This window comes from Diceros bicornis, chromosome 9, assembly GCF_020826845.1.
Source record: "Diceros bicornis minor isolate mBicDic1 chromosome 9, mDicBic1.mat.cur, whole genome shotgun sequence".
In the NCBI taxonomy this organism is placed as follows: domain Eukaryota; kingdom Metazoa; phylum Chordata; class Mammalia; order Perissodactyla; family Rhinocerotidae; genus Diceros; species Diceros bicornis.
The window spans coordinates 11,863,935-11,882,998 of NC_080748.1; the positions used below are offsets into that span (position 1 = coordinate 11,863,935).

The window sequence follows — 19,064 nt, forward strand, 5'->3', positions numbered from 1 at the left end:
AAAAAAGAGTAGCAGTTCTAAAATTTTTCCTTAGCTGGAATTCAGTGAAAGGAAAAAGATGCAAATGAAATACTCAAGCTCAAATCTCAAGGTAAATATGGATCTTCTGAAGAGCCAGAAGACATATCAAGACAGCAGTGCACAATACTTGACTGAAGCAGGGCAGAACTTCAAGGTTGTAACAGCAAGGCAGTGGATATGCATAACATATATGATCTTATCACCTCCCTACTTAAAATCCTTCAATGGTTTTTTAAAGATAAAGCCTCATCTTTAGTGTGGTGCACAAGGGCCTCTATAATAAACTTGCCTCCATCTACTTACAGCCTCATCTCACATTACCCTGAACTTAGGCCACACAGGCCTTCTTTCTCACCTGAGATTTTGCACAAGCAAAACTACCAGTAATGTTCTTTCATATACTCACCTACCTCAAACTAGTTCACTCTCATCCCTTGGCTATCAGCCCAAGGATTCCTTAAGTTATCTCCATTATATAGTGACAGAGCATAAGGTCATTTTATCACATTATATTTGGAAAGCAATACTGTAGCGCTATGATTAGGGGTCCTTGGGCCTTATCTATTTAACCTCTTTTATATTTTGGTTTCCTTGTCTGTAAAATTGGGGTAATAGTATCTACTTCATAAGATAACTGAAAGGATTAAAAAAGATAATTCGTGTAAAGCATTTAGAATTGTTTTGCTGTCTAGTAAGAGCCCACTACATATCAGTAATTATCATATTTACTTAGTTGTCCCACACCCACTTCCCCGGCTCCTCTAGCCCAGGAACCACCCCAGCCCGATTCCTTTCTGAATTCTTAGCCTCATCACAGGGTCCTAAACATAGCAGTCCTTCCACGAATGATTTAAAAAATAAACTGGCAAAAGCCTTGTGTTCCTCGTTTGCCTTACTAGCTGAATGACCGCAGGCAAATCACTCATCTCACCTAAGCCTCGTTTCCCGTTATGAAAAATGCAGTATCTACCTCAAGGAGGTTTTGTATTATATAAGGCGATGCATCTCCAGAGCACGTTGCACATCTTCCACTGTTGTACGAACGGGAGATGTTTATTATTAAGAGAGCGGAGGTGCGCGTCTTCCCTCTCCTCCGGCACATCTCGTCCCCACCCCGCCCTCCTCCCAGCCCACACCCTTACTGCGCCCTTGGCCCCCGGTCCCTCGGGACTTCAGGCGTGGGAGCCCCGGCCCCGCGCTGCTCCCTCACGTCGACCCGCGCCCTACTTCCTTCCTCGCCCGGACGGACGCACTTCCGGCGGATGTGGGGGGGCAGCCCCGGAAACGGAAGTGAGCGGCGGGGCCGGCTGACGGTAACCGGGCTGAGAGGCTGCGCGCAGAGCGTGTTGAAGATGGTGAGTGAGACCCCGGGCGACCCGAGTTCCCGGCGGGCTCGGGACTGTGGCCCTGCAGGAACAGGCCGCCGCCTCCCAGCCCGTCCCCGGCGGCGGCGGCGGCAGCGGCAGGGCGATGAGGCTGGCCTCGCGCGCCATGTTCTGCCGAGTCACGGGGTTGGGGAGTTCGTGGCTGTCGCCCGGGCCGGGCTCCGGCGCAGGGCCCGCGAACGGCGCTTCGTTTTCATGGTCTTCTACCACCCCCTTTTCTCTCGGTTTGCGCCCTGCGGTCCCCAAGTTCCCCGGTAGGTCCCGGTCCCTTCCCCGGCGTTGGCGCGGATCTGCAAAGGACAAAACCGAAAGTGTCGCGTTCTGTGTGGTGCGCCGCCGGCTGCCCTTCCCTGCGGGGAGAACCTCGGGGAGTTCCGAGCTCTCAAAACGCTCACCCACCCCTGGCCCTCGGAACCGCCCTGACAACCAGCCCCCAACCAGGAGTCTCATTTTTATAACTCGACAAGCATTTTCGGGAGCTTGTAGTATGCCAGATGTTGGAGGAGGAAAAAAAAATCAGACAGTTGCTACTCCCCGTTTGTCAGTATTGTTAGTGCATCTCCTCCTCTGTCCTCCCTCTCTCTCTTTCTTTCTTTATAACTTAAAAGTGGTATTTGGGAAGGATTCCTGAGTCGCGTTGGCCCTGACTCTGGTACCAGTACTGCTGCTAGCCCATCCAAATCTAGAAAGCTTCTATTGGTAAATACTGCTGATCATTGTAAAGAGATTTTGTAAACACTCCCAAGTGTGACTACTGATAATTAACTTTTCATAGATTGGTTTTCCTCAGCTACTTGATTAGAAACATAAATACTAATTCTGATATTTTACAGAAGGAAATTGGGAAAATGATAACGGTAGAACACAGAGATCAGAATTCCCATTTTCTTTGTGTGTAGAAGAAACTTTTCTTTTGTCATTTTACAATAAAGCAACCTGGGAGGAGGAGAATGTTCACACAGGAAAGTAACAGGGCATATGTTTGGAAAGGTACAGTCGTACAGCTCTAGTCCTGGAAAAAGTTCAGGTACCTGGTACAGATGAGTAAACAGGGTCAGAGAGGTTGTCTGCCTTGATTACAGTCACATAGTAGGTTAGTGACAGTCCACACTAGATTCCAGATCTTTTCCTGATTGACTGTGACTTCTGTGTAGGAGAATTGAAACCTCTTCTGCAGGTTCTTGAGTTCCAGGCTAAGGATCTTGGACTTTGTTCTTCAGACAAGACATGGATGAATCAGACAAGACATGGATGAATCAGTGAAAGGTGTTTTAACAGCTTTGGTAGGAGAGGTTGTGTGTTTTAGGAAAACCTTGATATGCAGAACTGGAAAATGGAAGAGTGTAGAGGCAGCAAGACCCAGTAGAGTGCGCTTGAGGTTATCCAGGTTGGAGCCTGGACTGCAATGGTAGATTGAAGAAACCCTGCACAGGATATCAAGTACCTGACCAGATAAAGTATACAGATGAATTAAGAAATTAGTAAAAAAGTTGGTTTCTCAGAATAGTTTCTCCTAGAATAGTGTAAGACTGAATACCAAACTACCTTTAGCAGTTTTCAGTTTTTCTGCAGAATTGCAGGGATACTTTACATGAGCAGTGAGTGATTTAAAGGCAGTATCTTGTGTTTTACCTGTTGTAACATTTATTACATTTTATTTGTTTGTTTAATCTGTCTTCATTAGACTAAGCCCTGGAACCCAGGGTAAACATGTATCTTTAGCATCTAGCAGAGTACCTGCTACATAATAGATGCTTAATAAATATTTGGTGAGTGTTTTATAGTATTACATAGGGTGATGATACATCACTACCAAATGCACTGTGAGTCTTTGTTTTTGTTTTTCATTATTCTGATTAGATACATTTATTTTTCATAGGTAGTACTGTTCTGTAATAGAAACCAAATACTTTCTGAAACTCCTTTTTTTATTAGCTTCTGTGACCACTCTTCTAGCAATTCTGTCCCTTTTTTTTTCTTTTTTTGTGAGGAAGATCGGCCTTGAGCTAACATCTGCCAATCCTCCTCTTTTTGCTGAGGAAGACTGGCCCTGGGCTAACATCCGTGCCCATCTTCCTCCACTTTATATGGGACGCCGCCACAGCATGGCTTGCCAAGCAGTGTGTTGGTGCACGCCCGGGATCCGAACCGGCAAACCCTGGGCCGCCACAGTGGAGCGTGCACACTTAACCGCTTGCACCACCGGGCTGGCCCCAATTCTGTCCGTTCTTGATCCCATTTCCTTGTCCTTAAGGAATGGTATTCCTCAGGATTCTGTCCTCGACTTCTTGCGTTCTGTGCTAATCATTCCAACCTAAGGGAGGGATCTCTCCAATGAAAGTAAATCTGATCATGCCCTAACCTTTCAGAGACTCTCTATCAGTTTCAGAATAAAACTCAAATTTCTTTGCGTGTTTAAGGCTTTTCATTTTGCCAGCCTTTACTTCTGCCTCGCTTATACAACTTTTTAGCTAGTCACCTCACACTACTTGTGGTTTGTACATTCATATTTTTATAGCTTTACCCATGTTCTTTTTTTCCTGGAATGTCTTTCAATCTGACATCATTCAAAGATCAACTCAGGAATCCTTCTTATCCTCAAATTCAGTATTATTCACTGTACCATGTATGTCTCTCTACCATAATGCTTAAGGCTCATCTTAATTGTCTAGATTGTGGGCTCTTTGAGGGCGGAGACCTTATCTTTTCTCTCTAGTGCCTAAGCAGTGTTTTTAACCTAGGTGTTCAGTGTGGAATTTTAAAAATTTTTTGTATTTAATAGTTTTTTATTTGTGTTTTAGAATGCCAGAGGACTCGGATCTCAGCTAAAGGACAGTATTCCAGTTACTGAACTTTCAGCAAGTGGACCTTTTGAAAGTCATGATCTTCTTCGAAAAGGGTATGGGAGAGTTGTGACTTTGACTTTGTTATAATACAATGTTTCTGTGAATTATTTTTCACAGTGTTCTTTAAATATTTCGATAGTCCGTAAATGTATATGTAATTTGGAGATAGCAAGTAATATACCTTAGACTTAGGAGGGGAACGGAGGCTTAGGTGTTTTCTATAGTGGAAGAACCGTCGTATCACAGTGGTAGTTCCCAGAATAGGGCATCCTCCTAGGAGATGTTACCCAGTAGCATGATTTGATAGGATTCTTGTTTTTGCTACTGATAACTTGGAGGGCCATTTGTCTCCTTGTCTTATTAACTATTGGAGTAATTCACTTTTTGGGGAGGAGACAGTAGAACATAGCAGTTAAGAGCATGGACTTTGGACTCAGGCTGCCTGGGTTTTGATCCTGGCTTTGCTGTTTACTAAATGTATGCCTTTGGGTGAGTTACTTAATTGCTCTATCTCTCATTGTCTGCAGTCTATTAATAGTATAGATCTTATTTTGAGGAATAAATGAGTTAATACATGAATAATACTTAGAATGCTACCTGACATTAGTAAGCACTTAGTAAGTGTTAGCTGCTATTATTTTTCTTGTCTAGCTTCAGCACAATTATACCCCTTCCCTCCATTTCCTTTATGATTCTATATGTTTAGGTGTCAGTTTCTGGTACTAGTTCTTTTTCTTGGCAGGTTGCTTTTGTGCTTAATCAAATAAGGATAATGCCTTTCCCCCATGAACATGCTGTTTTGAAGTTTTGAATTTTGTGTCTAATTTTAAGGTGTTTATTAGTCTTACTATAATAGAGTATCACTGTACACTGGTGTCTGGGGACAGGCATAATGCCTTATTATAGTCTTTCCATTTTGTAGTGGAAGATGCAGTATATAGCCTTTGGAATTGGAGATATAATTTAATTTATAGTATAGTCTAATTCATAAGCCAGTAACAAAGTCCTGATGGTTTCCTTATTTATTTATTTTTTCATGTGAAATGATCCTTTTTCTTTCCAGTTAGACTGTAAGATTGTCATGAGCAGAACCTTTTTCAAATTTCACTTCTAGAGTAATGTTCTGTACAAAGACGATTTTCAATAAAAGATTGTTACAGAATTTCTAAGGTTTCTTTCAGCTCTCAAATCCTGGTTTGGACAATAAGATAGTCATCTTTATATATCTGGAGTGATAAAGACCAGTGGCCTGATTCTAGCTATGTGTCACCTAACATAGTACTTTGTACATAGTAGATATTCAGTAAATGTAAACATATTGTCACCATGTGTTTATTAAAGATATATTAAATACTGAGTAGACATTAGACCTGAACAGAAGAGGCTTAGATAGTTTATATAATACAAGAAGTATGTCATTAGAGTAATAGTAATGAACATACTTTATTAAATTTCTTCTAGATATAGGGCATCATTTAGCAACATTTTTTGGAGGGTTCCCCCTAGTGAATTGAGGTCTTAGCCACCAATATCTGTAAGAGATGCATTTTAAAACAATTATCATACAATAAATTTGACTTTTTTTCTTTTGGTGTATAGTTATATGAATTTTAATACATGTATCAATTCCTGTAACCACCATCATAGTCAGGATACAGAACAGTTTCATTATCCCAAAAAAACTGCCTTGTGCCATTCCATTATAGTTATACCCTCGATAGATGTGATTTTGAGCTTTGGGTATTGAGTGATATTTAATCTCCCTTTTAAATGTTTACTTTCAGTTTTTCTTCTGTGAAAAATGAGCTTTTGCCCAGTCATCCTCTTGAATTATCAGAAAAAAATGTAAGTATGTTACTGTGTCTGTATTTTTATCCTCTAGTCAAAAAATACTTTTAGTAATATTTTTGTGGTTTCATTTATTAAGATAATTCTGGTGTTGAGCATTTGACCGTGAATAGGAGGACTTATTTTCAATATTCTTTAGAGTAGGCTTTGAGTTATCGTTATACTGCTTCACTAAAGCTCTCTTTCTACACATTCTTCTCCTGTCTTTTTTTTGGATATTTCTAAAGGTCGGTCCACCTCTCTATTTCTCTTACAATATTTTCTTGTTTGATGACCCTGTTTTCTTTTATATTTTTCACCTGCATTTTTGTTGTTGACCTCCAAGTCCGTATCTAGCCTTGACCTCTTTCTCAAGCCCCGCATCTCTAAGTTACTGAGGGATGTATCCACTTGCTAGGCACAGTAGGTACACAGGTGAAGAGGACATAATCTCCATCCTTAAGGGGCTGAAAATTTAATGGGAGGACAAGCAGTGGATAGGGACTTCATAAAGTGCTGTAGAGGACCGAGGATGGAGCAACCACCTTTGTTAGGGCTTGTGGAAGGCTTTATAGAGGAGGGGATATTTGAACAGTTTTAGACCAGTATTTACCAGGTAAATTGGTGGGGAAAGGTCACTCCCAAAGAGAGTATAGCCTGTACAGATGTTCCAAAGACAACTTAAAGGGTTTTTAAATGGACGTTCAGAACAAGAAGAAGGAGGTATCTTAGTACTTGGGGAAAATGGTGCAGTGTTACCCAGTTAACAGAAAGCTGACCTATTCCATTTGTTTTTTGCTTCCTTCCTCTTTTAGTAGGGAGAAATATCTTTCTATAAGAATGAGTAGAACAAATAATGTAATGATGAAATTCATGTTCACATTAGATGGGAAATAAAAGGACTCCTAGTTGCTTTAAGTGCATTCTGGTTTCATGCTCAGAAGTTGACTTAGAAAGGTTAAATGTTTTTCAACCATAGAGGCTAATCATAGAAAGCATGTAAATCAGGTTTATGAAAGAAAAAGCTGATAAAGATAGCTCATTTTGATGAATAAGTGAACTATATCACAGATGACACAATAGACCAAAAGACTAGACCAAAACTTCAAGAAAAACACTTATTAGAGGTGATTGTGAAGTTCTTCATTTGGGTTAAAAAAATGAATTGTACATGTTTAGAAGGGGTAAACCTGACTTGTTACATAAGGCTTGACTTTTTTTTTTTTTTTTTTGGTGAGGAAGATTAACCCTGAGCTAACATCTGTTGCCAATCCTCCACTTTTTGCTGAGGAAGATCGGCCCTGGGCTAACATCCATGCCCATCTTCCTCTACTTTATATGTGGGACACCTGCCACAGCATGGCTTGATAAGTGGTGTGTAGGTCTGCGCCTGGGATCCGAACCTGTGAACCCCGGGCCGCTGAAGTGGAGCACACGCACTTAACCGCTATGCTACCAGGCTGGCCCCTAAAACTTGACAATTTTAATTGTATGTTCAGTATAAACCAGCAGATTACAAACAGTTAATGCAGTCTTGGATTTGATTGATAATTAGATGGGGCTCAAATCAAGGGAGATTATAGTCTCACTTTCCTATGTATTAGTCTGACCGTTAGATTTGGAATATTGGTTCAATTCTGAACAATACATGTTAAGAGAAACTTTGACAGATCTGAGTAAGACTGACCAAAATGGTGAAGAGTCTAAAAATTTCATAGATCTTTTGAGACTCAGCTTACATCTACTGCTGATGTCATCTTCCTTAATCACTTTACCAGCTAATGGCAGTCTCTTGAAATTCTGTGACATTTACTTTAAGTCTTTTAGCATGGATTGTGTGGTTGAACTATATAGGTTTAAATTCTTGGCACCACACTTATTAGCTAAGTAAACTTGAGCAAGTTGCTTAATCTCAATGATCCTTAAGTCTTAGTTTCCTCATCTGTAAAATGGAGTTAGTAATAGTCCATCCCTTGGTATGTGCTGGCTTATAGTAGCTCTCCATGATTGAGAGTTGCAGTGGTGATAGTGATGGAAGATGACCATCATCATGTATACCAGGGGTTCTCAACTAAGGATGAGTTTGTCCCCCGGGGACATTTGGCAATGTCTGGTGTTGGGGGGGGAAGGATCTTTGGTACTGGCATCTTTTGGGTAGAGGCCAGGGATGTTGCTAAACATCCTACAGTGCACAAGACAGTCCCCGCCCCCTACAATAAAAAATTATCTGGCCCAGGATGTCACTAGTGGCAGGGGTTGGGAAGCCCTGATCTATATAGGTAGTGTCTTCCCAAATAGACTAGATAACCTCCTCCCGGGTAGTCTGTTTCTTCTGTTTTGTTTTATATCACTACAGAGCCTAATTCTAATTTTGCACATGGTTGCTAATAATGAAGTATATGTTAATTGATAATTGCAGTTTGCCATCACGTTACAAGTTGAGTATATTCATCAAAGTTTATAAAATTAAATTTTTCTACGTAAAATTTTGTTTACTTATGAGGATAACTCAATATTTTATTTAAGGGAAACCTTTCAATTAGAACTTTCAGATCATATACCCATAATTAAAATATTGCATATTGTCCCTAAGGACCATCAGTCAAAATTTTGCTCTCAAGCTAAAGTAATTAAAAACCATATTGCTAGATATTTTACCGTCAGAATTCATATGTATTGCCTCCAGGTCGTGTTCCAGTTAGGCACTAATCTCAATAGATTTTTTTTGTCAAAATGATTTTTTTTGATGACTTAGAAAAAAATCTTATCAAGAGAATATAATGTAATAAAAAATGATCACAGAGGTCACTTTACCTCATTATAATTATTTTAGCTTAGATAGATCTTTGTGGCAGTCTGTTTGCATATCTTATCCGCTATCCTTAAGAGCCATTTGGGAAACTTATGTTTTGGAATCCATGAGTCAAGTTGATTCATTTTGCCTGAAGCACATTAAATTGCAATAAAAGTTTTTAGAAGTAATATCAGTGCTTAGTAAAAGTATAATTCCAGAAAAACATTGCTTGTTAGTACTCAGTACAATCTGGACAGACTTTTCAGAGTTTTGAGGGTTTTTTCTCTCAGAATCAATTACCCAAAAAAGTGGAGTTTAAACATTGTAGTTTAATTAACAGGATGGTATAGTAGATCTGATTATTTCTTTTATGAAGTCCTTTGAGATATATACTTTTGTACTTAGAATAGTAATTCATTATTAATTTCTGTCACTCTACGTTAACTTTCTAGATCTGAAATTGTTTATACCTTTTCTTTGCTACCAAATTTGCAGTAATTCTAATCAAAAGCACTGAAATGTGGTTATGCTTAATTTATTAGTTTTGTAAATCCAGACTTGAGGTGGCAGTTTTACACTGGTGAAGCACACCTGCGTGCTGGATAAAATATAGACATATATATTCTAAAATTTGTTGAAGAAATAGTAAAAGTACTTCATGTTTTTATTTCAGTTATGGATATTAAAATCCTTCATCTAAGTATTGTGTTACATATGTGTCAGTGCTATCAGTTTTGAAAGCAAAATGTTGAGTGTAACATTTAAAATGGCATTGTTGTCTTTTGTAGTTCCAGCTCAACCAGGATAAAATGAATTTTTCCACACTGAGAAACATCCAGGGTCTGTTTGCCCCACTAAAATTACAAATGGAATTCAAGGCAGTACAGCAGGTGAGTTTTTGGATGTCGGTTATGTGTGGTTCCCACACGTGTGTTGATATCATTTGGAAGGACTCTTCTGTTTTAACAACAGCTTTACAAACCTACCTTCTCATCTCCCCTACAACCACTATTATACTTTCCTCCTTTTTAGGAAATAACCTCAATTCCTGCTTCATAGAGGAAAACAAGAAGCCGTTAAATGGAAAACTCCTTCAAATTATAGGCTCAGTGTCTGAAAGCTTACTCATCTGCTTTCATGTTTTTCTTCTTTTGGGGGGTTACATTGAATTTAGGAATATCCAAGTGGAAGTATCTAGTGGGCAGTTTGTATATAGCTGAGTATACCTGTTGCTCAGGAATAAGATCTTCAAAAGTGTCCTTCCAGGTGTGTAAGAACTGTCCCTCCACTTGTGCTCTGGGTTCTATCACATCACACTGCTTCAGGGAATTCCCTCTTTGGTGATCCTTTCTGTATCTTTAACCTCTCTCTGTTCTTGCTGTGACTCACCAGCAGCATTTACATATATTCCTTCTCTTTTAAAAGACTTCTTTTGTCTTTTAAAACAAAACAAAACAAAACAAAAATTGTTTCAATCCCAAATCCCTTTATAGCAATTTGATTCTCATTGGGTATGCTTTTGCAAGTCGTGTCTTAAAAAAGTTGCCTACGTTTGCTGTATATACTCCTTTACCTCCTATTCACTCAACCCACTTTTCTGGCTCCCATCACACCAAGAAAATTGCTCCTGAACAATGTGGACATTCTTATGCCCTCATTTTGCTTGATCTTCCTGTGGTAGGTACCACTAATGGCTCCTTCCTTCTTCTCTTGGCTTTTAGAACTCCACACTTTCCTGAAGCCTCCTTCTCTCTGAACCCTTGTCCTCAGATCTTTCTGTGTATGTTCCTTTTGTTTTTTTCTGTTCCCTGAAATACCCCATCTTGTTAGTACCCCATCTCCTTCTCTCTCCTCGCCCTATTATTTCCTGTCTGTTCCTGTAGCTTTCGTTATTATTTGTATGTTGATAACTCCCAAGTTATAATTCTCATGAGCTGTAACCTATAGGCTTCTCCAATTGGAAGCCCTCTAGGCACTTCAGATTTCACATGTGCAAGTACAGGATAACTCTATTTCTCATGTACTCCTTATCATGTATGAATAGATTTTTTCCTAAGGCAGAAGTTGGAGCATTAGCTTTGGTTATCTCGCCCATCACCTCATCCCAAACTCCAGCCGCACCCCCTAACATCCAGTCAACTACCTGTTCTCACCGTTGCTACTATACATTGGTTCTGACCCCTCCTCTGCTTCATCTGGATTACTGCAACATCCACCCCTGCTGCCCTCCACTCCGTTGTACACACTCTAGCCAGAATGACCTTTGTGAATCACAGATTTGATCGTGTCATTCCCCTCACTTTGCCCTCAAAATAAAACCCAACTTCCTTTTTTTTTTTTTTTGGTGAGGAAGATCAGCCCTGAGCTAACATCCATGCCAATCCTCTGTTTTTTTTTGTTTTTTTTTTTTTTTTTGCTGAGGAAGACTGGCCCTGAGGTAACATCCATGCCCATCTTCCTCCACTTTATGTGGGACGCTGCCACAGCATGGCCTGATAAGCGGTGCATTGGTGTCCACCCGGCATCCGAACCGGGACTCCAGCAGCGGAGCGCGCGCACTTAACTGCTACACCATGGGGCTGGCCCAAAACCCAACTCCTTAACGTGGCCCTCTTCATGAATTGGCGTCTCCTTGCTCTCCACCATACTCCATACCCTCCTCAACTACTTAACAGTTTTCTGACTAATGATATTCTTCTACCTTTTGGCTTTTCCACGTGTTCTTCCTATTTCTGTGAATTCCCTTCTCTCACCTGGCCAAAATTGTGCCTTTTTCAGTAAATTCCATTAATGCCGTCAATTGTATTGGCTAAGTCATCCTGGAAGCTGTTTTAGAACTTTCTTCCAAGGATAGAGCTTTGAAAGCTCATACATCGCTTTAAGTGACAATAACCTGCATGTGAATCTTTGCTCCACCATCTACTAGTCTTAAGAACTTAAATAAGTTAGGGACCTTTCTGAGCCTCAGATTTTTTTGCTTGTTTTTAATGTGAAATGGAGTTATCGATAAGAACAGTATAGGGTTATTCTGAAGATTCAATGAAATAACAAATATTTGGCACAGAATTGTTAGCTTCCTTTTATTCTCCTGCTACTCAGATTCCAGCTACATATTGCTCATATTTTGGGCCTAAGCTTTTAATCCCATTTAATCCAAAAATCTTTGCTCAGAATTCTGGCCCTTTTTTTCTGATCCCTATACTATTGCAGTTCTTACTTGTCAAGATGTATTACAACTGCCTGCTGATCCCTGCCTTTGATGCTTTCTCAGGGCCGTACCTCTGATCAAACTACCTACCAGCCCCCTTACTATCTTTATTTACAGGTTCCTATTTCTTCTTCCTCTTCTATCCTCCCCACTTCCTTTTTTTTTTTTAATTTAGATAATCTAGAAAAATTTTTGCATGCCATAAAGATTTAAGTAACTCTGTAGGCCATTAGTAATTGAAAATATTTTTAGTCTGGGTACATTTTCTTGAGGGGGAAAAGTCTTAACTGCCCCTTAGATTCTAAAGTTATGATTACTTTAAAATACTAGAGTCATTTAGCCACTGACCACCTATTACTCTTTTGATATTTTTTTGTCTATATCCAAAATTATTTGCATTGATTCCAGTTATAACTGCTGGACAGGTAATGAAGAATGGAAAAATTGAAAATTTCATTTGGTTACTTTAAAGTTTGTTGAGTACCAAGTATGTGCCAGTGACTATACTATATACATAGTTTACACCTACACCATACTACACATTTGAGAGGAAGGTGGTATTATCCTATTTCACAGATGTGGAAACTGAGGGTGAGACAGATTAGGTAGCTATGCAAAGCCCTAGAATGGCTAAGTGGTAAAATAAGAATTTGAATCCAGATCTCTCTGACTCCACAGCCTATGCTTTCTCAACTATACTTAGGTACCAGTCTGCAGTATACATATTTAATACTTGAAAAAAGGGGATAACACTAGTTCAGAATGGCATTATATGTTTTAAAGGCCCAACAGGTGACTTAGATCTTCATTTCTGGTTACCACTACTGTTTTAGAGGATCATAACTTACATTTGTACTATGAGCAATACAAAACAGCGTACAAAATGAAGTAATCAGTTTGCTAAAGTAGAATATGCTGTCACTGAATTGGAGTTTCTTCAGGAATTTGATCATCCCACATTTATTAGAAATGAGGCATGGTATTAGGCTCTGAGATTTTTCATTTCGTCACAAGTATTTGCTGTGTTATTCCTGGACAGAAGCAAAGCCCCCAAAATATGTACAAACCTGATGAGATTATGAAGTGTTAATAAAAGCTACAATTTCAGTGTTTTTGCATATTTTGAGTAAAGTTTTGAAAAATTTTTTGAAACTTGGTTTGGGTTAAAATATGAACTGGTATTTTTCTTCCTCCCCCCACTGGTTAAATTGATATTTTACTTAATTTTGTGAATTTTACAAAAAAAGAATGAAGAAAATGAAATTAGATTATATAGCGTTTTTTTCCCCATGGTTTTTTCTAGTCTTACTCTTTCATACTTTTCCCAAAGGTTCAGCGTCTTCCATTTCTTCCAAGCTCAAACCTTTCACTAGATATTTTGAGGGGTAATGATGAGACTATTGGATTTGAAGATATTCTTAATGGTAAGTGTCATTCAGCACCTTTTTGTGGAGCCCCGGTAATGTACAAGGCAATAGCAGCAAACAAAACCAAGAGCATCTTTGTTTTCATGGAGCTTAGAGCTGATTGGATTCACCTTTTATTCACTGCAAATAAGATAAACTTTAATGGTAATAACCGTTCTTTAACTGCTTTTAAGTGAAAATTATTTATGGAGTTCCGAGGTTATAGTCGTTTCAGTCAACTAATGGTAGTGATTCATTTCATGTCCTGAGGATAACGTCTGATGTGTGAGTCTAGTACAGTGTTCTTAGGGTAGCTTAAACAATGATCACTGTTTCAGTATTTGAAATGTTTGTGAGATGTGACTGGTTTTTAAAACGACTAGAAAAAATAAGATAAAAGTTTTCTTTAAAAAATAGGTCACCCCCAAAAAAATAATATTTGTGCCTCTGTAGACAGTGAGTAGGAAAGAAGAAGGTGTCATTTTTAACAAAATTCCTTGAATAATTGTATTATGTATAAGGTAAATGACTTTTCAGTAAGAACAATACATGCAGGATCCTCTATTTTTTCAGATTCTGAGGAAGATAAACAAATAGAATTCTGTCCTGTATTGCCTCTGCTCATTATTCCCCAGCAGGTCAGGAGAAACAGAAAAACCCAACAAGATTAAATTATGTTAGTTTTGCTTGGCTGCTGATGTCTGGTGAGGAAATGCCGTGGACACAATAGAAGTGTAGTGAGCATCCTCTTGGGAATCTTCCCTGAGGGAACTTATTGAATGCAGGAAAACCTAGAATTCCTAAGCTTTTACGTTGAACTTAGACCTCATTTAATGTTAGTAAGGTGATAATTCAGATCTATATAGTCTTATCTTTTAATTAGTTATAAAGATGCATTCATTTAAAAATCGACTTCTGTAGTTCTGTGTAAAGAAAGGGAGAGGGACTTAGCATTATCTAATCAGTCAGTCAGTCAAATATTTATTATATGTCAGGCAGTGGGCTAGGCTCTGAATATACACAGTGAGAAAAACATCTGTGCTTTCTAATGGGGGGAGGTAAAAAAACAGATGAAACACAAACATGATTACAAATTGTGGAAAATTCGAGGAATAAAAAGGATAGGGAGGGCCGGCCCCGTGGCTTAGCGGTTAAGTGCGCGCGCTCCGCTGCTGGTGGCCCGGGTTCGGATCCCGGGCACGCACCGACGCACTGCTTCTCCGGCCATGCTGAGGCCGCGTCCCACATACAGCAACTAGAAGGATGGTCAGCTATGACATACAACTATCTACTGGGGCTTTGGGGGAAAATAAATAAATAAATAAAATTATTAAAAAAAAAAAGGATAGGGAAATAGTTTTTTGTTGTGTGGGAGAGTCAGGTACCTCTAGGAATATGATATATAAGTTGATTCCTGAAAGATACTTGAATTAGTTGAGCTAAAAGTAGAGAGAATAATATTTCAGGCAGAAGCAGTATACTTAGGGTCTCTAACCTGAGAACAGCTGAAGAACTCTGAAGGGTTTAAGATCTTATCCTACTTACAAGCTAACAAGTTAGCCTGCTGTGATTTCATGGATGCTGGCAGAAGACAAGACTAGAGACAAAGGACAGTTTATTACTCACAGCAATAGCAGTAGCCCTAGTATCAGCTTTTCTGTTGGTTCCCTGAGCCCTAGTTCCCACAGGGCAGCAAGAAGAGAGTCAGGTGATACCTGCATATGTGGTGTATTTTGTTATAGGAAGAGGAACACCAAGTTCAAGGCACCTGAGTCTTTCATAATAGGCAGCCAGCCTGCCTGTCCTGTGCTCTAGGGGAGACATGATCTCTGTCTTCTGAGGCTGTTCACTTTAGAAACAGCCTTGGAAAGAGAGTCCAGAACAAGGTCAGGCAGTGCCTCTGCTTCCAAGATTTGCAGAATTGTGAGAGACTCATAGAGAACTGTCTCCCAACACACAGAAGAGTGTGTTCAGAAGACCCATATGGCTGAAGTGTTTTGAGGAGAGTGGAGAGTGGAATAAGATGAGGTTGAAAGGCTAGGCAGAGTACAGAGGAGTGAGAGCCTTGCAGACCGCAAAGAAGTTTATTCAGAATGCAATAGAAAGCCATTGAATGATTTTAAGCAGTGATGTGATGTGATGTAATTTCACGATTAAAAAGATCACTAGCTATCTCGTGGACCTCTTTATATTCATTCCTTGCATCTCTCTAAGGTAGATATGAGTTGGAGAGATCCTCTGATTAGGTAGGTGATTTTTGTCAGGATGAGACCACTGCACTGCACTTTGGGTAATTTCCTCTTGTGGGAACTGTGATTGCAGAGTATATGGGCAATTTGTGGTTTCACCTTAGGGCCTTGGGTTAGCTGTGCCTTCTGCTTAGAATAGTTTCCCCCTTCATTTTTCAGATCCCAGTTTAAATGTCACTCCTTTCAAGAGGCCTTCCTTGAATACCCAATCTAAAGTACTCCGCAGTCACTCTGTCATTTCACCTTACTTTTAATTCTTTGCATAGCACTTATCTGGTATTTTCCTTCTTTCTTATTTGTCTTCCTCAACTTAAATGTAAGCCTTATGAGAGCTGGGGACTTTGTCTTGTTAACTCTTGTGTGCCCAGTGCCTCGTAAGGTGCTTGATCCATAGGAAGTGTTAAAACTTCTTGCTCACCACATTCTCCTCATCACCTTTGACTTAGAAGGAGTTTTGTGTGTGTGTGTGTGTGTGTGTGTGTGAGGAAGATTGGCCCTGAGCTAACATCCTTGCCCCATCTTCCTCTATTTTGTATGTGGGATGCCACCAACAGCATGGCTTGATGAGTGGTGTGTAGGTCCGGGCCCAGGATCTGGACCCATGAACCCCGGGCCGCTGAAGCGGAGTGTGGGAACTTAACCACTACACCACGAGGCTGGCCCCTAGAAGGAATTTTTAAGTCTATAATGAGGGAGTAGTTTATTAATCTAATCACTAGATGAAGACTGTTAAACTGTGATGAAAATCTGTACATTTCTCCAGTTTATATTTTTTAAAGTGTTGGAGGTGATGAGGGTTTTGCTTGCTCATCAGGGAAGTGCTTGGCCAAGAAAAATCTGGACATCTTTCAAGGAAGGGAAGGGAATATGAGGAGTGCAGTAGTAAAGTCAAAACTGGAGTTTTTCTTGATGCTGAAAAGGACCTTCCATTTACTCCAGTTCCCTCCCTTTAAGATGAGTAAACTGAGATTGACCGAGAAGCTCAGTCCTCCCTCAGAGTCACACAGCGAGCTAGTGGCGGAGCAGGTGCTGGAACCACAGACCAGTGCCTTCCTTGTGTGGTGTGCTGTGTTTTGGTGCAAGTGATTAATTTTATAAGCAAATACTTCATTAAAGTGAAAAGCTTAAAAAAGCAGAGTTTAAAAGAAAGTTGTCATTATATAAATGAGTATATTCTTTGTTTAAAAATTTATAACGTTACAGCTGAAACTAAGTTCCTCCATGATTACCCCCAAACCTGTTTCTCTCACTTATTCCCTAGTTACCTGTTGTTTTTGATTAGTGTATGTCCTTCCAGACTTTTTTCTGTGTGTCTTCATACAAATATGTATACGGTCAGAAGCTATTTGGCATTGCTTAGTGTTTCTTTTTTAAAGACAATTGGTATCATACTGTGTGTATCATACGGTATGTATGATACATCAGTATATTTATTGATAGAAACTTGCTTTTTTCTCTTACACATTAACATGAAACAGTGCTGCAGCAAACATCTTTGCCTATTCCTTGTCCTCATGTGCAGATGTGTTTTTTTAGGTTTGGGTTTTGAATGCCTGTTGTATACATAGCAGTTTACTCTATTATTAATATTGTAGCAGTATCAATTGTTGCTAAGGCTGTTTTGTGGTGTGACAACTGTCCAGAGTATAGATTGCTGAACTGATACAATAATCACAATAATGATGTGACATAATAATCTAGTTCCTTAGGAGATCCAGTGAGGAAACATCCAATTTGATGATCATTATTTTAATGTGAATGGGTATTTATTTTTACCAACTAATTTTATAGTTGAGTGCATTGGGTTTTTATTCTGTTTCTAGTTCTATGGTGAGGAGTAGAGGGCAAAAAAGAAAAAAGGGCTTTATTGTCTTTAGAAAGCTTACTGTATTCATTTTTAGCTGTACTTTGAGCTTACTGTATTCATTTTAAAGCTCTTTTAGCTGTATTATCACAGTTAAAATAAGACTTTAGTTTGACTCATGCATAAAAACAAGAGAGTGAAGATTTTTAAGGTTTTCTTGCTCTAGAATTCTGATTTATGTTTGTGTATATGTGTATGCAACAGAGCACAAAATAGAGATGAAACGTTTTTTGCGAATTAGATTAAGAGTTTGCTTAATGTCTTAATTAAAAATTATTCCTAGAGTCGCCTGGAAAGCCCCTGGAAAACTTAAGAACTTTGAAAAAGGAGAACTTTTTCAATCTATATTTTCTTTTTAAATTGACTCTATTGAGGTATAATTGGCATACAGTAGAATGCATCCATCTTGAGTGTATTGTTCTGTAAATTTTAGCAAATGTGTACAGCTGTGTGACTGTCTCTCCAGTCGAGATATAAAATGTTTTCATTAACCCAGGAAGTTCCCTTGGTCCCCTTGCAGTCAGTCTCCCCACCCTTAGCCCCAGGTAGCCTCTGGTCTGTTTTCTGTCACTTTAGATTAGTTTGCCTGTTCTAGATATTCATGTGAGTGGAATCATTGAATTTATCTTTTTTTGAGAATCTTTAATATGTTTGTTTTTGTTTGCTTTCAGACCCATCACAAAGTGAACTAATGGGAGAACCACACTTGATGGTGGAATATAAACTCGGTTTACTGTAGTGCAGTGTGTGCTGTTCGTGAAAAGAGAGTGGCTGCATCTTGTTTATAGTTGTCTTTGTACTGTAATTTGATGTGCACAACATTAAAAGTACTACACGTGAGAATATTTGCCTAAATAATATCTGTGATCATTTGAAATTATTTGGGTCTTTGGTTTATAGCCATGCAGCCATTGAAAGCACTAAAGAGAGATGATTTTAAACCTCCTAATTTATATTAAAACAGTAGCCTCCTTGTCTTTAAAAAATTGTTGCTGATGAATATTATAAAACTCTATAGGTTCCAATTCACCTATTTTCTACATATTCCATAAGTCTAATTTTGAATAACCATTATCAGTATTTGAGTCTGCAGCCTTTATGGTAGCTTCTTTCAGAATAAACGTCTGTTAATTGATTTTAGTCACAGCATTTCAAATTAAGTACAAAATAAGATTTATATTTTACCTTGTGCTAGTATAGTTCATTAGTACTCATAAGAATGTTTGCCTTATTGATGCTACTTTAGAATTACAGCTATTCACTGTTTCTTTCAGGTCAGAAAGTTCAGATGTTTTGGTTTTGGTCTTGTTTTTAAATTGAAAAATTAAAGCAACCAGCAGACGTAGATTAATCCTTTGTACTGCATAGATTTAATATTTAATATATTACTAAGTAACACTGTTAAAGAAAAATAAAACTCATTTTTCCTTGTTCTTTATATATCACAAGATGCTTAAATTGAAA

At 38.9% G+C, this 19,064-nt stretch overlaps 1 protein-coding gene across 1 annotated transcript; it reads left to right on the forward strand.

The window, feature by feature from the left end:
• Positions 1-1,211: 1,211 nt before the first annotated feature.
• On the forward strand, positions 1,212-18,443 carry POMP (proteasome maturation protein). The gene is made up of 6 exons (XM_058547937.1): positions 1,212-1,376; positions 4,208-4,305; positions 6,037-6,097; positions 9,662-9,763; positions 13,412-13,505; positions 18,272-18,443. Exons 1-6 carry the CDS (start codon positions 1,284-1,286, stop codon positions 18,337-18,339), a joined length of 516 nt encoding a protein of 171 aa, XP_058403920.1. The 5' UTR covers positions 1,212-1,283; the 3' UTR covers positions 18,340-18,443.
• The last annotated feature ends 621 nt before the right edge of the window (positions 18,444-19,064 follow it).

Coding starts and splice junctions, on each gene's coding strand:
- POMP (XM_058547937.1), top strand. CDS start 1,284: ATGTGGGGGGGCAGCCCCGGAAACGGAAGTGAGCGGCGGGGCCGGCTG. Junction 9,764..13,411: donor AATTCAAGGCAGTACAGCAG/GTGAGTTTTTGG, acceptor CTTTTCCCAAAG/GTTCAGCGTCTTCCATTTCT. Junction 13,506..18,271: donor ATTTGAAGATATTCTTAATG/GTAAGTGTCATT, acceptor GTTTGCTTTCAG/ACCCATCACAAAGTGAACTA.